This window comes from Monodon monoceros, unplaced genomic scaffold (assembly GCF_005190385.1).
Source record: "Monodon monoceros isolate NGI ecotype Baffin Bay Population unplaced genomic scaffold, NGI_Narwhal_1 Super_Scaffold_20, whole genome shotgun sequence".
NCBI lineage: Eukaryota > Metazoa > Chordata > Mammalia > Artiodactyla > Monodontidae > Monodon > Monodon monoceros.
In genome coordinates, this window is record NW_021703777.1 from 104,788,984 (window position 1) to 104,809,620 (window position 20,637).

General features: G+C 37.6%; 1 protein-coding gene across 1 annotated transcript in view; it reads right to left on the reverse strand.

Moving 5' to 3' along the window:
* Positions 1-4,295: 4,295 nt before the first annotated feature.
* Positions 4,296-20,637, reverse strand: part of DKK2 (dickkopf WNT signaling pathway inhibitor 2) — a 98,776-nt gene continuing 82,434 nt past the window's right edge. Inside the window, exons 2-4 of the mRNA XM_029235698.1 lie at positions 9,191-9,341; positions 7,671-7,826; positions 4,296-5,184 (exon numbers count right to left, since the gene is read on the reverse strand). Coding sequence (XP_029091531.1) covers positions 4,934-5,184; positions 7,671-7,826; positions 9,191-9,341 — 558 coding nt within the window. The 3' untranslated portion in view covers positions 4,296-4,933. The remainder of the gene's footprint in view (positions 5,185-7,670; positions 7,827-9,190; positions 9,342-20,637) is intronic.

The window sequence follows — 20,637 nt, forward strand, 5'->3', positions numbered from 1 at the left end:
AGTGTGTGGAAACTTTTCCTTCTTCACAGCTCCCTCCCAGAGGTGCAGGTCCTGTCCCTATTCTTTTATCTCTGTTTTTTTTTTGTTTCTTTTGCCCTACCCAGGTACGTGGGGAGTTTCTTGCCTTTTGGGAGGTCTGAGGTCTTCTGACAGCATTCAGTAGGAGTTGTTGTAGGAGTTGTTCCACATGTAGATGTATTTCTGATGTGTTTGTGGGGAGGAAGGTGATCTCCATGTCTTACTCCTCTGCCATCTTGAAGGTCAATCATATGTTTTTTATTCAGTTTGTTAATGTGGTGTATCACACTGGCTGATTTTCAGATGTTGAAGAATCCTTGCATCCCTGGGATAAATCCCAAGTGATCATGGTGAATGATCCTTTTAATGTGTTCTTGGATTCACTTTGGTAGTATTTTGTTGACTATTTTTACATCTTTGTTCATCAGTGATATCGACCTGTAATTTTCTTTTTTTGTGATATCTTTGTCTGGCTTTGGTATAAGGGTGATGGTGGCCTCATAGGATGAGCTTAGGAGTGTTCCTTCTTCTTCAGTATTTAGGGAAAGTTTCAGAATGATAGGTGTTAACTCTTCTCTAAATGTTTGATAGAATTCACCTGTAAAGCCATCTGGTCCTGGACTTTTGTTGGAAGTTTTTAAATCACAGTTTCAATTTCAGTACTTGTGAATGATCTGTTCATGTTTTCTATTTCTTCCTGGTTCTGTCTTGGAGGGCTATACCTTTCTATGAATTTGTCCATTTCTTCTATGTTGTCCATTGAAGATAGCAAATATAGAATAATTTCTCTGGACTTCAACTTATTTTGTTTTTAACATGCAGGAAGATTTAAATTTTGTACTTTCATTTCTTCCAGGGATTTTTTTAATGGAAGAGGATTTATATTTAAAAGTGTGGCATGTCTGTTTTGTCAGAATTTTATGATGGAAGTGCTTTTATACATTTTAATATTAGATATGCATGTGTTATGTAATCTCACTACAGAACCTCTGATTGACTGTACTGGATAATATGATGGACATAATTTTGATGGCAAAAAGAAAGAGGAGGTTGTTGGGTTTTTTTGTTTGTTTGTTTTCAGTCCTGAGTGTAGTGTGATCCTAGGGTTGATTGAATTAGTGAACTATTTTCATCCATTTTAGAATTTTCTATGGATAAAATCTCAATTGCTTGCCACTGGTCCTGAGAGGATCCATAAGTAAGGAGTGTTGGCATTGGGAAAATGACCTCATCATGTACTACCCTAGTAGATAGCTTCTCAGATTTTGGTTAAAACTCATATCTTCACCATAGACAAAGGGTTATGTACAATTGATTAAGAATATAAAGATCTGGGGAATAATATGGGAAGAGGGTCTTCTTTTCTAATCCTTCATGTTAGTTTAATGTAGAGTGTATAATAATCTTTGTCTCAGCTCCATCCCTCACTCACTCCTTTCATGTGGTATGAATTATCCAGTTTTAGAGAATTTCAAATGAGATTATTGGATGAGAAATGCATAGTTCTGTCCCTTCTCTACCCTTCTTCTTTGTCACTAACTTCGAGAAGAAAGTGTATCATTCTGTTGTGCCCATCCAGGTTGTAAGTTTTACAGGGGCAGTTCCAACAGGTAGAACTGATGTTGTCTAGTATTGCCTGAGTAGAGGCACAGAATCTGTCTCTTTCTGGTGTCCTCTCACCCACAGATACATGCCACACTTTCCAATATTAACTTTATCAGCCATAGGGTAATCTGTCATCTGCCTTTCTTTCTTAACCTTTTTCTCAAATGGTCTGAATTTGGGGAAGGAGAAAGGTGTAATGGATTGTTTCTCCTCCTCAAATCCTGAGGCTATGATAGGGTATTTTGTTTCTTGGCTAAAAAAGGAAATCAGGACAATTCGTCACTTCTAGAGCACCTCACTGAGCTCAGTGGAAAAGAAAAATATCACCGATATGATATAATCTAAAAATACACTGTAACTTGGAAATATAAATGTTCTCGATTTGAAGAAATGGATAACTATTTAATAATATACTAAGTGACTAATTAGAATAATGTGGGGAATTATTTCACCAGTGCTTGAGATGTCTTCAACCATGACTTCTAGCTATGGGACTGTTTTAGCATCATTAAGCTGCCATAGCTGTACTCAGTCCATTCCACTATGTCACAGAATGTTTATTTTCCACATTTCCAGCCCATTAACATCTCTAATACAACATGGACTCTTGCAACCACTCCTGGTCTCATAATTGGTGAATAATGTTTGTGAAACACTCCTGACATCTTTGTATTCAGGAAGCAGAGGAAAGACCTTCCTAGGAAGTAGATTTTAGTTCACGCAGGGCCAGTCTGTAGCTATATAGGGATAAAGGTATTTTGTATTTTGTTTGTGCCATAGAGGAATGAACCAATACCCTAAGCATGTTGGCATCTCTATTGTGGGAAATTTTAACCTGGAGAGAAGATTATAGGAAATATGGTAGGTGACTTCAAGTGTTTTAAAGAGGCTTGTGGAGTTTGTGTTCTAAAATGTTCCAGAAGGCAAAGTAAGAATAAATGGGTGGTAAGCACAAGCTGGAATACTTTAGTTTAATGAAAAAAAAGAACTTTCAACAAACAATTACAGCTGTCCTGCCATGAAATAAGCACCTTCAGTAATAGTAAAACTGCCTTGGATCAGCTCATGGTGATGTCATCCAAAAGATTTCAACTAAGACTGCAACATCAGACCCAGTCCACTTGAACTCAGAGAATCTATGATTCTATAAAAGTTTTTCCCATAAGCAAAACACAAGGAAGTTTGAATTCCATTTTTGGAGGAGAAAAATTTAATATATTTTATCTTATTATACATTTCCCCTAAATTACAAAGTCAATAGCTGCAAATATATTCTGCTACAGAGCTTTCTGTAAGAAATATCTCTATAAGAAAATACATCTCATTAACATTTCCTGTAAATAAATTACTTCAAATAATAATTTTTGAAGGGATGTACATAAGGAAAAAAATGCAGAAACCAGATTGCTATATAAGAAATGTTTGACTAAAATGTTCCATTTTCATGTTGCCAAGCTTATAGAAACCTGCTTGTTTACAGACTTTGGTTCTTGGATAGATTAGCTAATAAGTTTTAACGGACATGTGGGGAAAATGTAAATCTTAATCATACTTGTAAATGTATGTGGGAAGCTGAAATTCTTAATAGACATGCAGGCTCAGGTTGAGTTTCTACTGGGAGAACTTGAATGTGAGACTGCAACTGGGATTTAAGTAAAAGAAAATTAAGGAGTGACTTAAGGTCTATAAAAGAAAAGGTCAAAAGTAACAACTATAAGATAACTTTTTTGCTTTATGCTCTAGACATAATATTTAGAACTGAGTAAAGTAAAAAAGTAATAAAATGGATTCAAAGAATTTAGAACCTGTGGTTTCTGTAGATTAGCAAAATGTCCATTTTACAAGTTATTCCATTTATACTTTTTTAATCTCAATGACTGCAGAAAACAGAAACTGTATCTTTGGCAAAGAAACAGCTGTTGCAGAGAGAGGCTGGTGCAGAAAAAATCAGATGGTGCCAGCCAGTTAGAAAGAAGCTTACCGAGGGCAATGGAAGCTTACTATATATCCTACCTGCCTTGGAGTCCATTTAATGAGACCTCCTCATGTTAAGATTATTTTAGGACCTCAAAAATAGAAAATAAATATTTTGAGGTCAAGTAGTTGTTAACTCACGCTGAACTCATCTGTGTAGTAAATATTGTGATAGCAGATCCCATGGAAAACTTCCATTTAGGTTGTGCAGCCTTGGGCTTCAAATATGAAAAGTGAGTTTGTGCTTCAGACATACGATCTATGTGTTGCCAATACTTGACAACGTTTTCCCTATTTATTTCCTTGCTGTGCTTCAGTGCAGGACACATGTAGCTCGTCTCTTTTATCAGCTTTACCCTACTATACTGCAGAGTATGTAAAGAATAAATGTCCAATTCTATCAAAAATAGGAAATGCCAAAGCTTTAAAAAATGTGATCTAGTAACTTTTATTTTGGGCATCTTAAAACTTTTACAATCTGAAAATTCTGCTCGGTGCTATTCACAAATAACGTGTATAATATGGAGAATAAAATGGGTAGGAATCACATACAATCAAGAGAGATGCAATTTAGATCCTTTAGAATCTGAATGGATTATTTTTGTCTTATTATACTGGTTCTTATTAATTATAAGTGAAATTAAAAAGTTTTGAAAAGTGTAAATAAGCAGTGTGAGGAAAAACGAGTTTGTTTTTTTCTGAAGGACTAGACAAAAGACCTGTGATTATTTTGATATTATTTGGAAAATATCGACTGCTTTTTTTCTTATCCTCTACAAAGGTCTTTAACTGAGTGGTAAGAAGTAGTGTTCCAAATTAAAAGGTGATTCTGTGTTGCAAATTAACTCTGCTCCACGCTTTCGTTTCCTATTTAACAACTCCTCTTTTCATGGAGTCTATTGTATGCCAGGATATATGGGGAGTATTTTGTTGTTAAAGTATAACTTTAAAGAGAAATATGGCTTTTAGGTTATTTTTATAGGCAATCAATCACCAATGTGAAGGAAACTGATCCTCTAGCACAACCTAAACTGCTGGAAAGTCACATGGTATTCGTTAGTAATTTCACTGTTTTTTTTTTTTTTTGAGTCATAGCATTTTCACAAATGTATACATTATTTACATAAACAAGGTGCATGGTGGAAACACACTGATTGTACCACACTTGTCACCCTTTCTAATCTGCTCCATTTTCTTTCTCTTTCTGTGATCTATATTCTTATGACATTCCTCATTTTAGCCCTTCTGAAATCCAAATCTTGTTTTCCCCCATGCTATAATGTATTAAATACAGATTCACAGTCTGCTAGTGATGCTTTTCTTCCCTCAGAGGTGGTCATATTTTCTGGCACACGTGGAGTCTGGCTTTGGAGGAGTAGGTGGCATCTTTCCATACTTTACAAGACAGGCCTTTTGCGCAGTCACACCGCTGGAAGATTTCCAGCCCGTGAGAGCCCTTCTTGCGTTGCTTGGTACAGACTTCTCCCTGATGGAGCACTGGTTTGCAGATTTTGGTCCAGAAGTGACGAGCACAGCAAAACCCTTCAGTGCAGTCTGATGATCGTAGACAGGGGTCTCCTTCATGCCCTACGGAGATGATGACCAAAATATTTCACCATGACACTTTAGAAAAAATCTTCTCTTTACTTTGGCATGGTGTGCTTTTAGATATTTCTCTGTTCTTTTTTTGTTTACTAGGTGAGTGAAAATAAGTAAACAGAATTGCTTTCAAATTAATTAATTTGGTATCTTCTTGGAAGGAGTAAACAAACTCTGATTCAAGGAGAAGGCTGTAATTGTCTGGGACTCCTAAAGACCATGTATCGGTTAAAATCTAGCCAGGAACACAGAATCTCTGAGCATTCAAAAGAGAAGATATTTAATGCAGAGAACTGGTCACATAGGTAGTGAGTGGCAGGGCTAAGAAGTACCAGAGGATGGTAAAGCAACACGACAGGAAGCCACTACCACATTTAGTCTGGAGGATCCAAAGGAGCCAGTAGTATCTGAATGGGGCAAGGGCAGGAACTGGAATCCCAACAGGCCCACCTGGCAGGAGCTGAGGCCCCAAGGAGGTGCAGCTCTGCCAGAAACACTACCTGAGGCAGAGAGAATCTGTTGGCTTTTCCCTTCCTCTACCTCTCAGTCTCACCACAGCCAAACCCTTGTGGTCGGAAGCCATCTGACGGGGAGCCCAGGAAATGAAGTCTATAAAAAGCTGAGATACAGAGTGGAGCAGAGCAAGGGCAGATAGCCCCAGGGTCACCAAGAACCCATCATAAAAATGACGTAGGAGCACAAATGTGGGTATTTAATTCAGAAAAACAATCAAGTCAGCAAAGAACACCCACACGTCACAGCTGCGTTGATGTGTAATCTTTATAAAAAAAAGTACTAGTCAACAAGCTTCTCTGTAACCTGCCAGATTGTAAATAATTTAAACTTTTTAGGCCATGTGATCTGTGTCACAGCTCCTCATCCTGCTGTTGTATCATAAAAACCGCCATAGATAATGCCTACGTGAATGGGCAAGTCTGTGTTACAATAAAACATTATTTACAGAAATGGTGCCAGGGGCTTCCCTGGTGGTGCAGTGGTTGAGAGTCCGCCTGCCAATGCAGGGCACACGGGTTCGTGCCCCGGTCTGGGAAGATCCCACATGTCGCGGAGCGGCTGGGCCTGCGCGTCCGGAGCCTGTGCTCCGCAACGGGAGAGGCCACAACAGTGAGAGGCCCGCGTACCGCAAAAAAAAAAAAAAAAATGGCGTTAGGACAGACTTCGCTCACAGGCCATAATGTGCCAAGCCTGTTCTAAAAGGTTAGCTGTCAGCCCAGATGTCACCAGTTCCACTGTGTGATGTGGATGCAACTCACTAGCTGAGTTGTATAAGATGTATTATTGGCTGCCATTAGAAAATTCCACATATAATTAGATAAAAGCAATAAATTTGAAACTGTACTGTGACATAGATATCTGTCAGAATAAAGAAGGATACTCAGGTACTAACAAATGCATGTGAATTTGGTGGACTAGAAACAGGAGATGTGGGTAAAGCACTTAGGCCTTCAGGGAGTGTAGACAAGGGATAATTGAAGAGGAATTGTCAGTCTCTTTAGCCCTATTGATTTGACCATTAGTATTCCAGGTTGGACTAATAGGTCAGATATTCTCTAGGATACTAGCTCAGCAGAAGGTGAAAATGTGGGGAAATGGTTTTGTGGTCAAGTAAGCCAGGGAAATACAATGTTTAAAAAAGTTAACCAGTTTTCCTCATTGCTGGACTTCAGTATATCAATGTTAATTATAAAGTTCCAGAAATGGGGAGATACCTTATTACAAAACTCTTGAACACAGGGCTCTTTCATTCACAGAACGTCTTGAAAGAATAGTGCTCCACAGAATACACTTGCAAAAACTTCCTTTAAAAATATAGGTATTTCAAAACAAAAAAAATATAGGTATTTCTATTTTTCAAAATTTTACTATTAGTAACTGGGTTCAATAATTTCATACTTTTAAGTTTTACTATTAGTGATTAGGCTTCCCAGATATTTTGACATAAGGAAGGGCATTTTATGGGCATATGTAATCTCAATTATTTTTGGTAAATTGGTTTATGCGCAGTATATTATCTGGTTGTTAAGTGAAATACAATTTTTGAATCTGCAAAGATGAGAAAAAGACTCTAAATCTTAGCGATTTAATCATATGGCAGCAAACATTTTCCCATTTATTTTTTGGAATGCTTTATGCTTGAATATGGAAGAGAAATGCTTGTATAAAAGATTTGTTCTAAACATCCTGTAAAAAGGCTGTTTAGAAAATGGCATGGTTAATTAGGGTACTGCAATTCTTGCAATATGTATTTTCTAACAATTTAAAATCTCTAAGAAACCTCTAGCATCCTCAAAATTAAGAATTAAGAAATTCAGTTAAAATCTTGCTATTAAAGTAACTTCCCAATATTTTTTTTTCAAATTGCACACAAAACCAATGGAATTAATTACCGATGTTTTTCTTTTACTTCATTATAAAACAAGAAAAAGTAAACATAGAGCTACAGATATCCCTACCTTTTATATGTGACATCTTAGTGTGTGTTCTTCCTAGATTCTGCCATCCCAAGTCGTGGTTTGAGTAGTGACCGTGGTTTCCATCTCTGTGCCGAGTGCCGTCCAGAGCTGGGATGTGAGCAGTTAAGATGCTCTCAGTGACGGGGATACAGATGCCTGGAGATGGTCAGGTAATTAGTTAGACTTATTCAATTCTCTAAAATGTGATTCTTATCCAAGTATTCTCCTGATGTGAGGTATGAAGCCATTTATCGATATCGTCTGTCTATTCATTCATCTATTCATTTATTTATATATTTGTCCAGACTGAGAATTGAATAGTATGGTCCTGAGCCAGGATTTCTTGATTTGAATCTTGCCACCCTCAAGACCAAGTGACCTTGGGCAAAAATAAGGATGAAAACAGAATTCATTTCACTAAATTACTGTGAATACATGTGAAGTGCTTCGAATAGTGACATAGTAAAGTATTAAATTCTTATTAGCTCTTAATACCTTAAAGTTGTCTAATCAGACATCTGATCAGAAAAAGATCAAGGTCCCTTTTTCAGTCAACAGTATAATCCTTGTCTACACTGTAAACACTTCTAATGATGTGAGGTCTTCCCTTCACCTCTTCTTGTCCAGGGTGCTTCCGATAGGACTATGCCCGGAGGTCAGGAATAAGTATAGGATTATGAGCCTGATTACGTTGTCTTGCATGAATAAGTGTATGTTTCTGATCACCTTCTGCAATTATTTAATGGTTTTACCATGTGTTGTTGGTGATTCTTCATTTTATCATCAATGCTGAATTGTCTGCTTCTAAGCTCATTGAGATTGGGTGAAGGCCAGGGAATAGACTCCTGTGTCTCCTTTTGGAGAAACCAATCACTCCATCAGCATTTGTGCATGCCACGGGGTAAGGCCTTCAAAAGAGGACACCTTGGGGGCTTCCCTGGTGGCGCAGTGGTTGAGAGTCCACCTGCCGATGCAGGGGACACGGGTTCGTGCCCCGGTCTGGGAGGATCCCACGTGCCGCGGAGCAGCAGGGCCCATGAGCCATGGCCGCTGAGCCTGCGCGTCCGGAGCCTGTGCTCCGCAGCGGGAGGGAGAGGCCATAGCAGTGAGAGGCCCGTGTACCGAAAAAAAAAAAAGAGGACACCTTGAGTATAAAAGTATGGATTCACAAGTGTATTGCTAAATCATAGCATGTTCCTTTCTTTGGCTCCTTTGCACATATTTGCTTAAGTGTTTAGCGGAATAGAACATCTAGCTATTTATATGCAACATTTCAATACGGCAAATCCTAGATCAGCATAGATTATAAATTATAGGAGATGGTCAGAGCCCAGGAAAACTAAGATTTGAGAGGGAATCCAGGTAATCTTATACATATCTAAACCCTGATCCCATTCCTGCCAATTTTGAAAGGCTCCTTACATTTCAGGAGTCTGACTAAGGAGAAGGCAGCCTAACTTGGTAGCCAGGCCTCCTACGTGAAAGGAAAGAGGCCCTTCAACACTGAGCGAGACCTTTACCATTATTGCAGCGGGTGCCAGGACAACACATGCCATCTCTATGGCAGCGCTTCTTTTTCCTTCGACACACCATGCAGGCCGAAGATCCTTGGTGGGGACTGTGGCAGTATCTCCCAACTTCACATTCCTTATCACTGCTACAAGGGTAGGCCTGTCATGAAGTGGAACAACAACACCAAAAGCAAAGATTAGATCTTGTAACAAAAAGTTACTGCACCAAATCATGATGGAAAATAAATCACAATGTATCCCTCCTCAAAGGAAATATACCATTGTAATAATGTGCTCAGCAGAGATGTTACATAGTAAGTTACTTAATTGAGGACTTTATAAATATTTACTGTTGATGGTGATGAAGATAAAGTTGGCACTATTCATATATTTTCATTGACACAAATTAGGGGTTAGGATTTAGACTTTATGTTGATTAGTAGAGCCCTAAAGAGTGACTCTGGGAGCTCAAAACCAGTTCTAAATGTTATATTGCCACTGATTTAAGGTGTAAATGAAACAGCCTAGCCACTCCGTTTTTTATCCACTAAACTAGGATGAGGAGAAGGTTAAATAAAGCAACAAAGGGCTGTGGTAGCAGCTAAAACACATCTCCTGCCCAATTATGGAACAGATAGAGGAGCAAAGAGGGGAGACGCTTCTAAGAAGAGTTTGAAGCGATGAACCTTTTGGCACAGAGAAATCAAGGAGCAGCATCTTCATTCCAAATTCAGTGGTGAGCAGCAGCAGAGTTCTGAGTGGTCAGAGAGACGCTGAACTCCAATGACTGATACAACCTCATGTTCTCAGGAAACAAACCAGCAGGCTCCTAACACACAAAAACAGCCCTATGGTTTACTGTACCTTCAACTTATACAGAAAGGACTTCTGTTCCTACATTTCTCTACCAGGTTGTATGTTCAGAAGGCTACTTAAGCAGTGTCATATATTATCTCAAAAACAAAAGAATATATATATAAACACACAATCCAGTTACATACTCCTTGTCTCTTGCAAGTTACTGGAACACTTAAAATGTCCCTGTTTTCAGAGACTGAGAATTGAGAAACTGAAATATCACATCAAACTTACAGTACTCACATTTTGAGGCATGTTGACAGGGAAAATTATTTGTAAGTCTTTTTTTGTTTTTTGTAGTTCATTTTTGTCCCTGCTTTTCAGAGTAATGCATTTTTTTAAAATTGAAAAAAATAAAAAGAAGCTATGTAGTTGTTTTTAAGCAAGCATAAATGATATGACTATAAAACTATGGGATAAAATTTTTGTGACACTAAAATAAGTAGTGTGGTTTGAGCGCTTTACTTTTGAAATGAGGCTTGATGACCTCACCCCTGCATGCATTGCTTATTCCTTCCCTCCTCTCGTTCTCTCTCACTCTATTCCATCGCCTTTTCTCCCTGTGCCCTTCTCCTGCGTACGTGTGTATGCATTCTGCCCCCTGTGTTTTCCATTTAGATCTGTTCATCTTAGAAAGAGGAAATAAATACGAAGTTGATATGTGACTCTGAAAACTTTACATTGTTGTTCTATGAAAAAAAATACACTTTTAGCATCACTACAATTTACTGTTTACCCTCAGAAGAGAATAGAAAAACCTCTAACTTTAAACTGAAAGTGCTTTTGAAAAATTGCACAGTGGCAATGTTTGACGCCCACATTATAACTGGAGCCAGATAAAGCTATAAAATTAATTTGAATACTATTGTCCCATTCTATAACTCCATCGTTAGATTTAAGAGAGACTCTGAATGAGGTTGAATTCAGAGTATTAGGCCATTTTCAAGAGTCCAAGACGGATGAAAACAAAACAGATGTCACTTCCCGACTTGCTACACTCTTTCCCCCCTGAGTGCTTTACTGCCTTCATATTTAAACCCATTAATTTTAACTGAAATACAATTCACATGTTTCTGATTCATTTACATTTATTTCACCAAATTGTTTTGCAAGAAACATCTGATGTCGCACAAGTTTCTTTTCCTTCCTCAAAAATAGGACATGTTCTTTCAATGGAAGTAAACATATGCCACCTAAAACATCATGTGCAATTCAACTCAAACAATGACTCTTCAAGGGATTCTGAATATAGAATAATACTTGATTCCATTCCTAAAAAATAGCCTGTATGGTAGAAAGCAAGTTGGTTGCTAAAAGTAGCAGCTCATTTATGCAGAAAATTGTGGAAGGCACATCATAGTCTTTCCATTCTCAGTTGGTGGGAAATGGAAAATATTGAAATGGAAAATACTTGAGATGGGAAATATTTGATGGTATTACAAAAAGTAATATGCACAGTAGTACTTTGTGAATAGGATCGCAGTAAAATTCTCACCAATCCTTAGAGGGAAGAGACAAAAAATATCAGGTAGTTTTATTATGTTCCAATATATCTTTTAATTGGCTTGAAATATAAATGATTGATATAGGCAGGAAAAGTATGCAGGATTTTTTTTTTAATTGAAGGTTATTGTTAATGTGAACTTGTCCTTGGAATGGAATTCCAGAACGTAATATTAAGAGGAGTGCTATGACAAAAAAAAAAAATTTTAATAATTGAAATGAAAGGTTATATTACACAGCTTCTAGTATGCTTATGGAACTCCTGGCTCCAAACAACAGCCTTTATATATGAATAAAATCAAGAATGGATGAGAAAAATTGATTGAAACAAGTTTAGGGAAAGCAAGTGATATTTCAGAAACATCTGAAATCAGTGTTCCCCCAGGATGGATCTAGTCAGCCATAAAGTTTCCCTTGGTGTAACCATTGGCAAGAGAATACAGAACAGGAGGAAATGTGACTCTGACCCATTAATACCAATTCTCATGTTTTCAGCCTAATGCATTATTTTTTAGTAAAGAGTTTTCAACTCAAGTATGAGGCTCTGCAGCTTGCTATTGGGTTTTTCCTCCGTTAACCCTTTTAACATGTCTGGAAATGGTATCATATTAGACGAGGGAGGGAGGGAGGGAGATTGGGAGAGAGACAGAGACGGAAAGAAAAGCACATAGCTAAAGTAGTTATGGAGAATCCTGAAGAAGTGACCTGTGGCAATTAACAGACCACTGAAGGGAATTATATTCATTAATAAAAGTGTCATTAAGAAGCTTTCCCACGGAAAAATACTTTCCCTTTACTTTGGCCTCCAAAGATCCCATTTAATGATGATTTTTACATTTAAGTACCTTAGTCTAAGTTTCCATTTAACAAAAATAATAATATGCTTCCCTGGTACTTATTTTATAAATGAATAAGACTGATTTTCTTAACCTGCTAGGGAATTATTAATAGTCAGTTTTTATGGTTCTTCATTTACTTGAGTTTAGGAACAATGACAGTCTGTGTGGAAGACTGGAAATCAAGTGAAAGAATTAGGGAGAGACTTTATACATGCCCCTCCTGCACTAAAAGTTCCAAAACTGAATCAGAAATTCGGTTGCCTGAGCATCCAGGAATACTCGCCTTCATGCAGAATCATTCATGACTTAGCTTTAGTCACACTTAGGGGATAAATTCATTTGTGATATCTAATAATAGCAGATGATGGGCCATAAATTAAGAAAACATGAGAGCTGCCCATGGTCAGGCCAAGAAAACAGAGAAGTTTTGCCCAACCCCCTTTCTAGGCTAAAAATACAGTGGTTCCCATAAATAGCAGTGCTAGTTATCATTACCACCATGACACGGACTAAAATAAGAGTGAACATATTGGACACAGCTTGAAAATAAGTCTGTCAGAAGTGAGCATTCCTTTTTTAGTATAAAGGATATTTCTGCTAATCTAGAACCTTTATTTATTACAGTTTTAACAGTGAAGTGAAGAGAGGTTAAGTAACTCCTGCAGATAAATCACATGTGCTCAGTGGCAGAACACTTGGGGATCAGAGCCCTACCCTGGCTTTTAGGCCTCCTTGTAAGGTGTCGTGACTGAGAGCATTTAATAATGACTATTAATGCACACATAGAAAAGGTGTTTGAGTGGTGACCTATGTGCTGAATTTAGAGATTAGGAAAATAAACTTGGCCACTTCTCTTTCTAGAAGCCTCCAAATACCAACAGCATGTCCTACTGCAGCTGTTGGAAAAAACAGAATACTGGCGGAAAACACAAGACTGTAAACAACATCTTCTCATTCCATTTTTGTGACAACAGTTTTCTGTCCACTTAAACTCAGTGTAATCAGAGTTATAAGCAAAATCCCATCATGCAAATAATGATAATTAAATAATATTCTAATGAACAAAATAAAATGTTACTGCATCTTATTTAAACTAATTGAGCCTTTTTTTTTTTCAATTATTCTTAAACCTGCAGGGAGAAAAGGCCTGTTAAATCAAGACTTAGATTTAGGGCTGAATTTATTCTTATTTTCCAATTACTGCCCATCCCTTAGAACACCCCAGTGTAACAGTGAAGTGATTATGAAATGAGAAAAAGTGTTTCAGGTATCTCAGCAGCACTGACTGACTATTCAATAGACCTTTGGCCACAGCTAAAACCTTAGTTTTAACTCCCAAGCTTTCAAAACAATGACATGTTCCTGTTTAATGATGGGGGGAATGAAGAAGAGAGAAATAACATAAAGTGTTCATGTCGGCTACCCACCCATTCGGATTCTTGCAAGACTGTCCTAGTTTTGTTGTTGTTGTTGTTTTAATTGGGACAATCCTTTGTCCCCTGTAAGCACTGTTTATAACAATCTCGGAAGTTTTCTGGAGCCAGAAAAACGTCATCAGCTGGGCAGGCAGAAGAAAGCCTGTAGGGGGACAACCCAGCTGTGGGAATGAAAAACATTTGAGGCAAGTGGACAGAGGGAGGTAGCAGCAAAGGGCTGGGGATTGGAACATGTCTGGGGTCTTAAACAGAGCACGGCAAAGGGTTGGCAATTACATTTGGGAAACCAGATCACACTGGTGTCCTCTAGGTTCTTAAAGATTAATTTCCCTTGTCATGACATTCCACATGATAGATCTGTATTTCAGTGAGCATGCAAAATACGCTATCCTTTAAGGTGGTCATTTCAAACTCAAACCCTAACATTTCAACTGCAGGAGGTGCAGGGAGATATAACTCAATCTGGCTAATGTGCAGTTGTACACTTCATGCCAAAGGCTATGCAATTTGATCTTTTCCTTTGTCCACAATTACCTCTAGGGGATAGGGGTTTACTAGATGCATCTTTGAGGATTCCTGAACCTAAGGCCAGGAGAATTGAGCTATTTTTAATTTGAGAGGAAATTTTCAGATATTTCATGGTGTTCTGGATCTGTGCCATAGGTTCTTAGGGTGGCTGCTTGGGTGTTCATTCAGTATTCAATAATTATTTATTCAGCTTTTATTTATTGAACACCAGCTATGATCCAGACACTAACAACTATGTTCTGTGATCTACAAATGTTTTGCCTGCATTACCCCTAAACTAATTTTGAAAAACATGTATCATTGCATTTGACATGTAAAATGTTTCAGCATAAGTTTAAGTTTGTTTTATTAATATGATATATAACATTAAACATTTTATAAGGTGAAGTTCACAGTAATTTTTCATGATTCAGTAAAATATTGATCAATGCAGCCTGACCCTAAATGCAGCCTGATCCTAAAATAAATCACAACGTATTTACCAATAGATGAGATTCTTCCTTGAACAAGTTAGTCTTAGAAGACATTCAGTTAAATTTTAAAATGCACAAGTCATAACAACTGTTTTGAATATTCTATATCCAGAACCTTCCAACTGGGGCCAAGATTCACTTTTTAAAAATTAGTAATAAGAGAAGGATATTTAAAGTGATGAAAAGGAAAAACCTACAACCAAGAATATTCTATCCAGTAAGGCTCTCCTTCAGATTCAATGAAGAAATCAAAAGCTTTACAGATAAGCAAAAGCGAAGAGAATTCAGCACCACCAAACCAGCTTTACAACAAATGCTAAAGAAACCTCTCTAGGTGGGAAAAAAAAAAAAAAGAGGCCACAACTAGAAACAAGAAAATCACAAATGGGAAAGCTCACCAGTAAAGGCAAACATACAGTAAAATAGGAAATCATCCACATACAAGTATGATATCAAAACCAGCAACCATGAGAAGAGGAGAGCACAAATGCAGGAAATGGGAAATGGATTTGAAATTAAGAGACCAGCAACTTAAAACAACCTTGTATATATAGAGAGACTGCTATATCAAAACCTCATGGGAACTTCAAACCAAAAAACTACAAGAGATACACACACAAAAAAGAACAAGCACTCCAAACACAACACTAGAGATAGTCATCAAATCACAAGAGAACAAAAGAGGAAGGGAAGAAAAAAGACCTACAAAAACAAATCCAAAACAATTTAAAAAATGGCAATAAGAACATACATATCGATAATTACCTTAAATGTAAATGGATTAAATGCTCCAACCAAAAAACGTAGACTGGCTGAATGGATACAAAAACAAGACCTATATATGCTGTCTACAAGAGACCCATTTCAGATCTAGGGACACATACACACTGAAAGTGAGGGGATGGAAAAAGGTATTCCATGCAAATGGGAACCAAAAGAAATCTGGAGTAGCAATACTCATATCAGAAAAAATAGACTAAAATAAAGACTGTTACAAGGGACAAGGAAGGATACTACATAATGATCAAGGGATCAATCCAAGAAGAAGATAAGAGAAGGAAAGAAAGTGCCTTTGCACATTTAGGATGCCCTGATCAACTGTTAAGAATATCTTTGTTAAAACCAATATTCCAAATTCTATTTTAGTTTTACATCCAAAAGTGGATTTTATACCTCTGGCTAATGCAATATATCAAGATTTGGAATGCGTGACGGTTTTTCTTTTTTTCCCCACATAAAATAGCAAAAGACTTATTGTAAACACAGGCATATTCCAGACAATTCGAAGAAAAAGAACCACGGAAGTTAAGGATCTGGAAATTGATTCCCTAAAACAATTCATGCTGTGCACACCATGGAAAACCTTTGAGTACCTTTTATACATATTCATTTCAAGGCTATGTTTGTTAGACATTTGACTTTTGATATAAAAGTTCAAAATTGAGAGAATTTCTACTAATACTGCCTGGATTATAAATTAGGAATGATAGATTTCTGCCAGGGGTTCATTAACCTCCCCAATGTATTCAGAAAGCCTCATTTAAATCCTAAGAAACAATAATTCTGTGAAATAAAGGCAGGGTCCTCTCCAACTTTAGTTGCTTCACCCTGTTCTCTGTATGTCATTAAGCAGAAAAGAGATTCCAGGGAATTCTCTACTTTGAACATAGACCATATTCTCAACTGTAACGTGTCCATTACTGCTGTTGATCAAGGGGTGAATGGGAAGAGGAACGCTTCCCATATGGTCTCAGCACCTAGAGAAATCTAAACAGTACGTGGCTTTTTATTTTTGCTTGTTTTTGACCATTTTGCCCTCATTTGGAATATATAGGACAGAACACTTCTATCCCATATTCAAAAAGCATTTCTAGAGTGCTTTGGCAGCAGTGGTTGGAGCCCTTTATACTCCGCATATAATTATGAAGCCCTTTATAATTCTGCAATTGGTTCAGTATAACTGTCCTAACCAAAACAGAGAAAGAAACTACACAATTTTACATTTTCTTTTAAATCCAGAATTGAATGTCTATAATACAGATTTTTCATTGTAGCCTTACACATTTGCTTGACCTCATGACCTGCAGCAAGGTAACATGGTAGGTAGAAATTTGGAGTTATACTGCAATTTGAATTACGCCTTCACAGTTAATTTGTTATACAAGTTACTTAGCTGAGTCTCCGTTTCCTCCTTGATAAAATGGGTATAATACTACCTTCGGCAGCGTTTCCCTTACCTAATCTTAAAAATCTCATGAGGTGTCTTTAAAAACTATTTATTCACAGACTCCTCATAGAGACTAATTCTGTAGGACTGGATGTGGTCCAGAAATCTATATTTTTTAATGAATACTGTCCTGGTGATTATATGATAAGGTAAGACAGGGAAACACTGCTTTATAGAATTGTTGCAAAGATTAAAGATGCTCTTATACATTTATTATACAGACAGTGTCTGGTCTACATGAGATATGAACTCCGTCCGTAGTACCTCCCAGATAGACATGGGTCTAAGGGGGGAATTGGTTCCCTAACATCAATATGAGTCTAAGAGACTCACTGACAACAACTGTTTTCCAGGCAGGTTCATCTTCACTCCTAGTACTTAGCCACTGTGTTTAGGGGCGGGCTTGAGGATTTCTAAAACAAATAAAAAAGTAAAGTAACACATAACAAACACACCAGTGCACTTTGGGAGAAACACAGTGTAGACTCATAGCTGTCAACACACCCATTAGTGCTGGCTTGTTTCATATCCTCATGTGGCATACACCTGTGTCGTGTTGGCAATGCACAGCTTTGCAATTTTCTTTGCATCGTGTATCCTGTTGGTCTTTACAAAACAAGTACTCTTCCTCCCTGTATGAAGTATGATAAATAGATGATGTATGATTTTATTATTTTCTATTCTTTGTATAGCATCAAATTTTCCTTTCCAATGAAAAGCACATTGAAAATTCAAATACTGATGTACAGGTAGATATGAAAACTTAACATACTTTCAAACTGCTGTTTAGAAGACCTTCTTTATGATTATAGAGTAGGTCAATGTTGGTAAAGATTTCTGTGCCCAAACGTAAACACTTGTGAATTTGAAATGTTTCATGAGTTGGAGTAAGTTTTCACTTATAATATCATGGGTTTAGAAATGAGAACATGAGAACTCCATGAAGATGTGTGTGTCGTGTGTGTGTGCGTGGGTGGAACACACCGACATGGAACCCACCGACACAGAGGCTCGACTGTACTAAGCCATTTCACCTAAGGGACTTGAGCATCCTTGAATTTTGGCAACAGTGGGGGCTCCTGGAACCAATCCCCTGTGGACACCGAGGGACAACTTTAATATTATGAGATTGAAAGTGAAATTCCTTATTACTTGCTAATTTTATGCCTCATGGTTTTCATATTAAGAAGGCTTGGAAGAACTTGGGTTTCCTGGAGACAGGGCTTCTTGCAAGTGTATCAAAAATACAGATTGAAGTTTCATGATTAAAAATTCTCTTTTGTTTCATAAATGTCATCTTATTAGCAGAATAAGACCATCAATGCAACATTCAAATGATACACACACACACACACACACACACACACACACAGATATAAACAATCCATTGTTCCAACAGTTATTTAATTGAGCTAATGTTTATTGTTTTGGCTGATTTCATTTAGTATAAAATGTACAAACTTCATGCTTCTCTAATCTCATTCCATTCTCTTTTACTTCTTCTAAGAATTAGGCTAGACTAATAGACAAATGGCCTCTCACCATATTCTAATCTGATTTTTGAGGAAACAATGGATGGAAGCTGATAAAATTGAAAATATTGCTCTTTTATAGTTGGGAAGATGGAAAAAAGCCCAGCAAAATATAGCCCTCAATATTCATTTGCAGTGAAAAAAAACTCAATTTCTGTTTAAGAAAGAACTACTTTAAGTCCTGTGTAAATACTGCTTGAGAATATTAAATGTACCATTTAAATTTACAATCATAAATAAGAAAGCAGGCAGCATTTTATCCTCTAGGTGTGCTGGGAGGAGAAGGAAACATTTGAGATGAAGCACAGTCCCAAAAGATCACCCAGAAGGTTGGAGCAAGAGGTTTACGCAATAGCAACAGCCACAGAGATTGAATGGAAACCTAAGAACCCTTTTGATTAAAAAAAGTAGGGCGAAGAGGTGGTTCACAGCTCTAACACAGAACTCTGCCTAAGTAACTCAGTCTGTTTCTGCCTTTGCCATTTGGAGGAAAATAAACAGTAAGTCCATGAAGAGTCATGGACTAGAATCATTATGATATTACACACTCCTGAGATATAGAGGGACAAGAGGCAAGTTATATGTGCAACAGGATGAAGCACTTCAACTCCTGAACTTTGACTCCTTTTTTTTGTTGTTGTTCGGTACGTGGGCCTCTCACTGTTGTGGCCTCTCCCGTTGCGGAGCACAGGCTCCGGATGCGCAGGCTCAGTGGCCATGGCTCACGGGCCCAGCCGCTCCACGGCATGTGGGATCTTCCCGGACCGGGACACGAACCCGTGTCCCCTGCATCGGCAGGCGGACTCTCAACCACTGCGCCACCAGGGAAGCCCCCAACTCCTGAACTTTGGATGAGTTACTAAGAGATAAGTTTGTGTAAGTTACTAAGCTTGTCTGTTTGTTAGTTACCAAGAGAAAGGAATAGGAGTTATCTCATATAATCAGTTATTTTACCATCCTTATTCTTTCCCATTTTCCAGTTTGATTCCTTCCGTAGGTATTTTAAGCTGATATTTATATAACCTGTAAAATAGGTAGGGACCTATGCTACATGCTTCTGTTTCATTTTTATTTATTTGGAATGTTCAGTTGATAAGGCAGATCTCACATAGGAGTTCTTCATGCAAAGAGCACTCTAAGTACACCTATGTTGTCATTTCTGGGTTCCAAAGATCCGGACAATGTTTGAGAGAGTTTGAATCAGTCTCAGAGTCTCTAACATAATCATAGGTTTAAAGCATCCAGGGGAATTATTGCCTGACTTCCTGACAGATGAAATTACAATATCCAAGGCTACTCATTTATTTCAGGTATTCACAAGACGATTGGGTTGAAAAGTCCCAACCTGGAGAGTATTTTTATTTTTAGTGTCAGATAATAGCAATTATATGACCATATGTTGTTTATTAAAATAAAACATTCTTCCAAAAAATAGTCAATATCTTGATACACATGTGGTCTTACTTCTCAGCCTCCTGCCCCCATGAACAAATTTAAATTCTTATTGTGTAGGAGGAGGAAGGGACGGTCAGCACATAAGGACAAAGAAAATTTACTTCTAGTGAACAATATGGCATAGAGAAAGACATCACTCATTGGCTTATAATCTACTTCTATCAAAAAATTCTATTTAAATGCTTTGCTAGAGGATTGGAAAGGAAGGAAATTATGAGCCAGATGACAGATACGTTGGTTTGTGTGACCTTGGTATTCAAATCTCAGCCTCAGAAATGTGGTTCATTTAGGATGACATATTCAATGTGTTAATAATCTCAAAGAAAACACATAGAAGACATCGGTCCCCCACACCACCCACATCTCTGTATATCTGCTTGCTGTGGTGACCAGGACACTCTCAAAAGTGTAAGAGAGGTCAGATGATTTGTTACTAGATGAAAAAAATGAAATCATGTCTCAGGGCTTAAGTCACTGCATCCCATTGGTCCCTCCAGACCCTGTAAAGAGTATGCTCCTCTGTATTTCTGCTACTCCTTTTCTTGGCCCTTGTTCATTACTAAGGATCCCCAGATGTACTGGCATTGGACTCTTTTTAACACCTC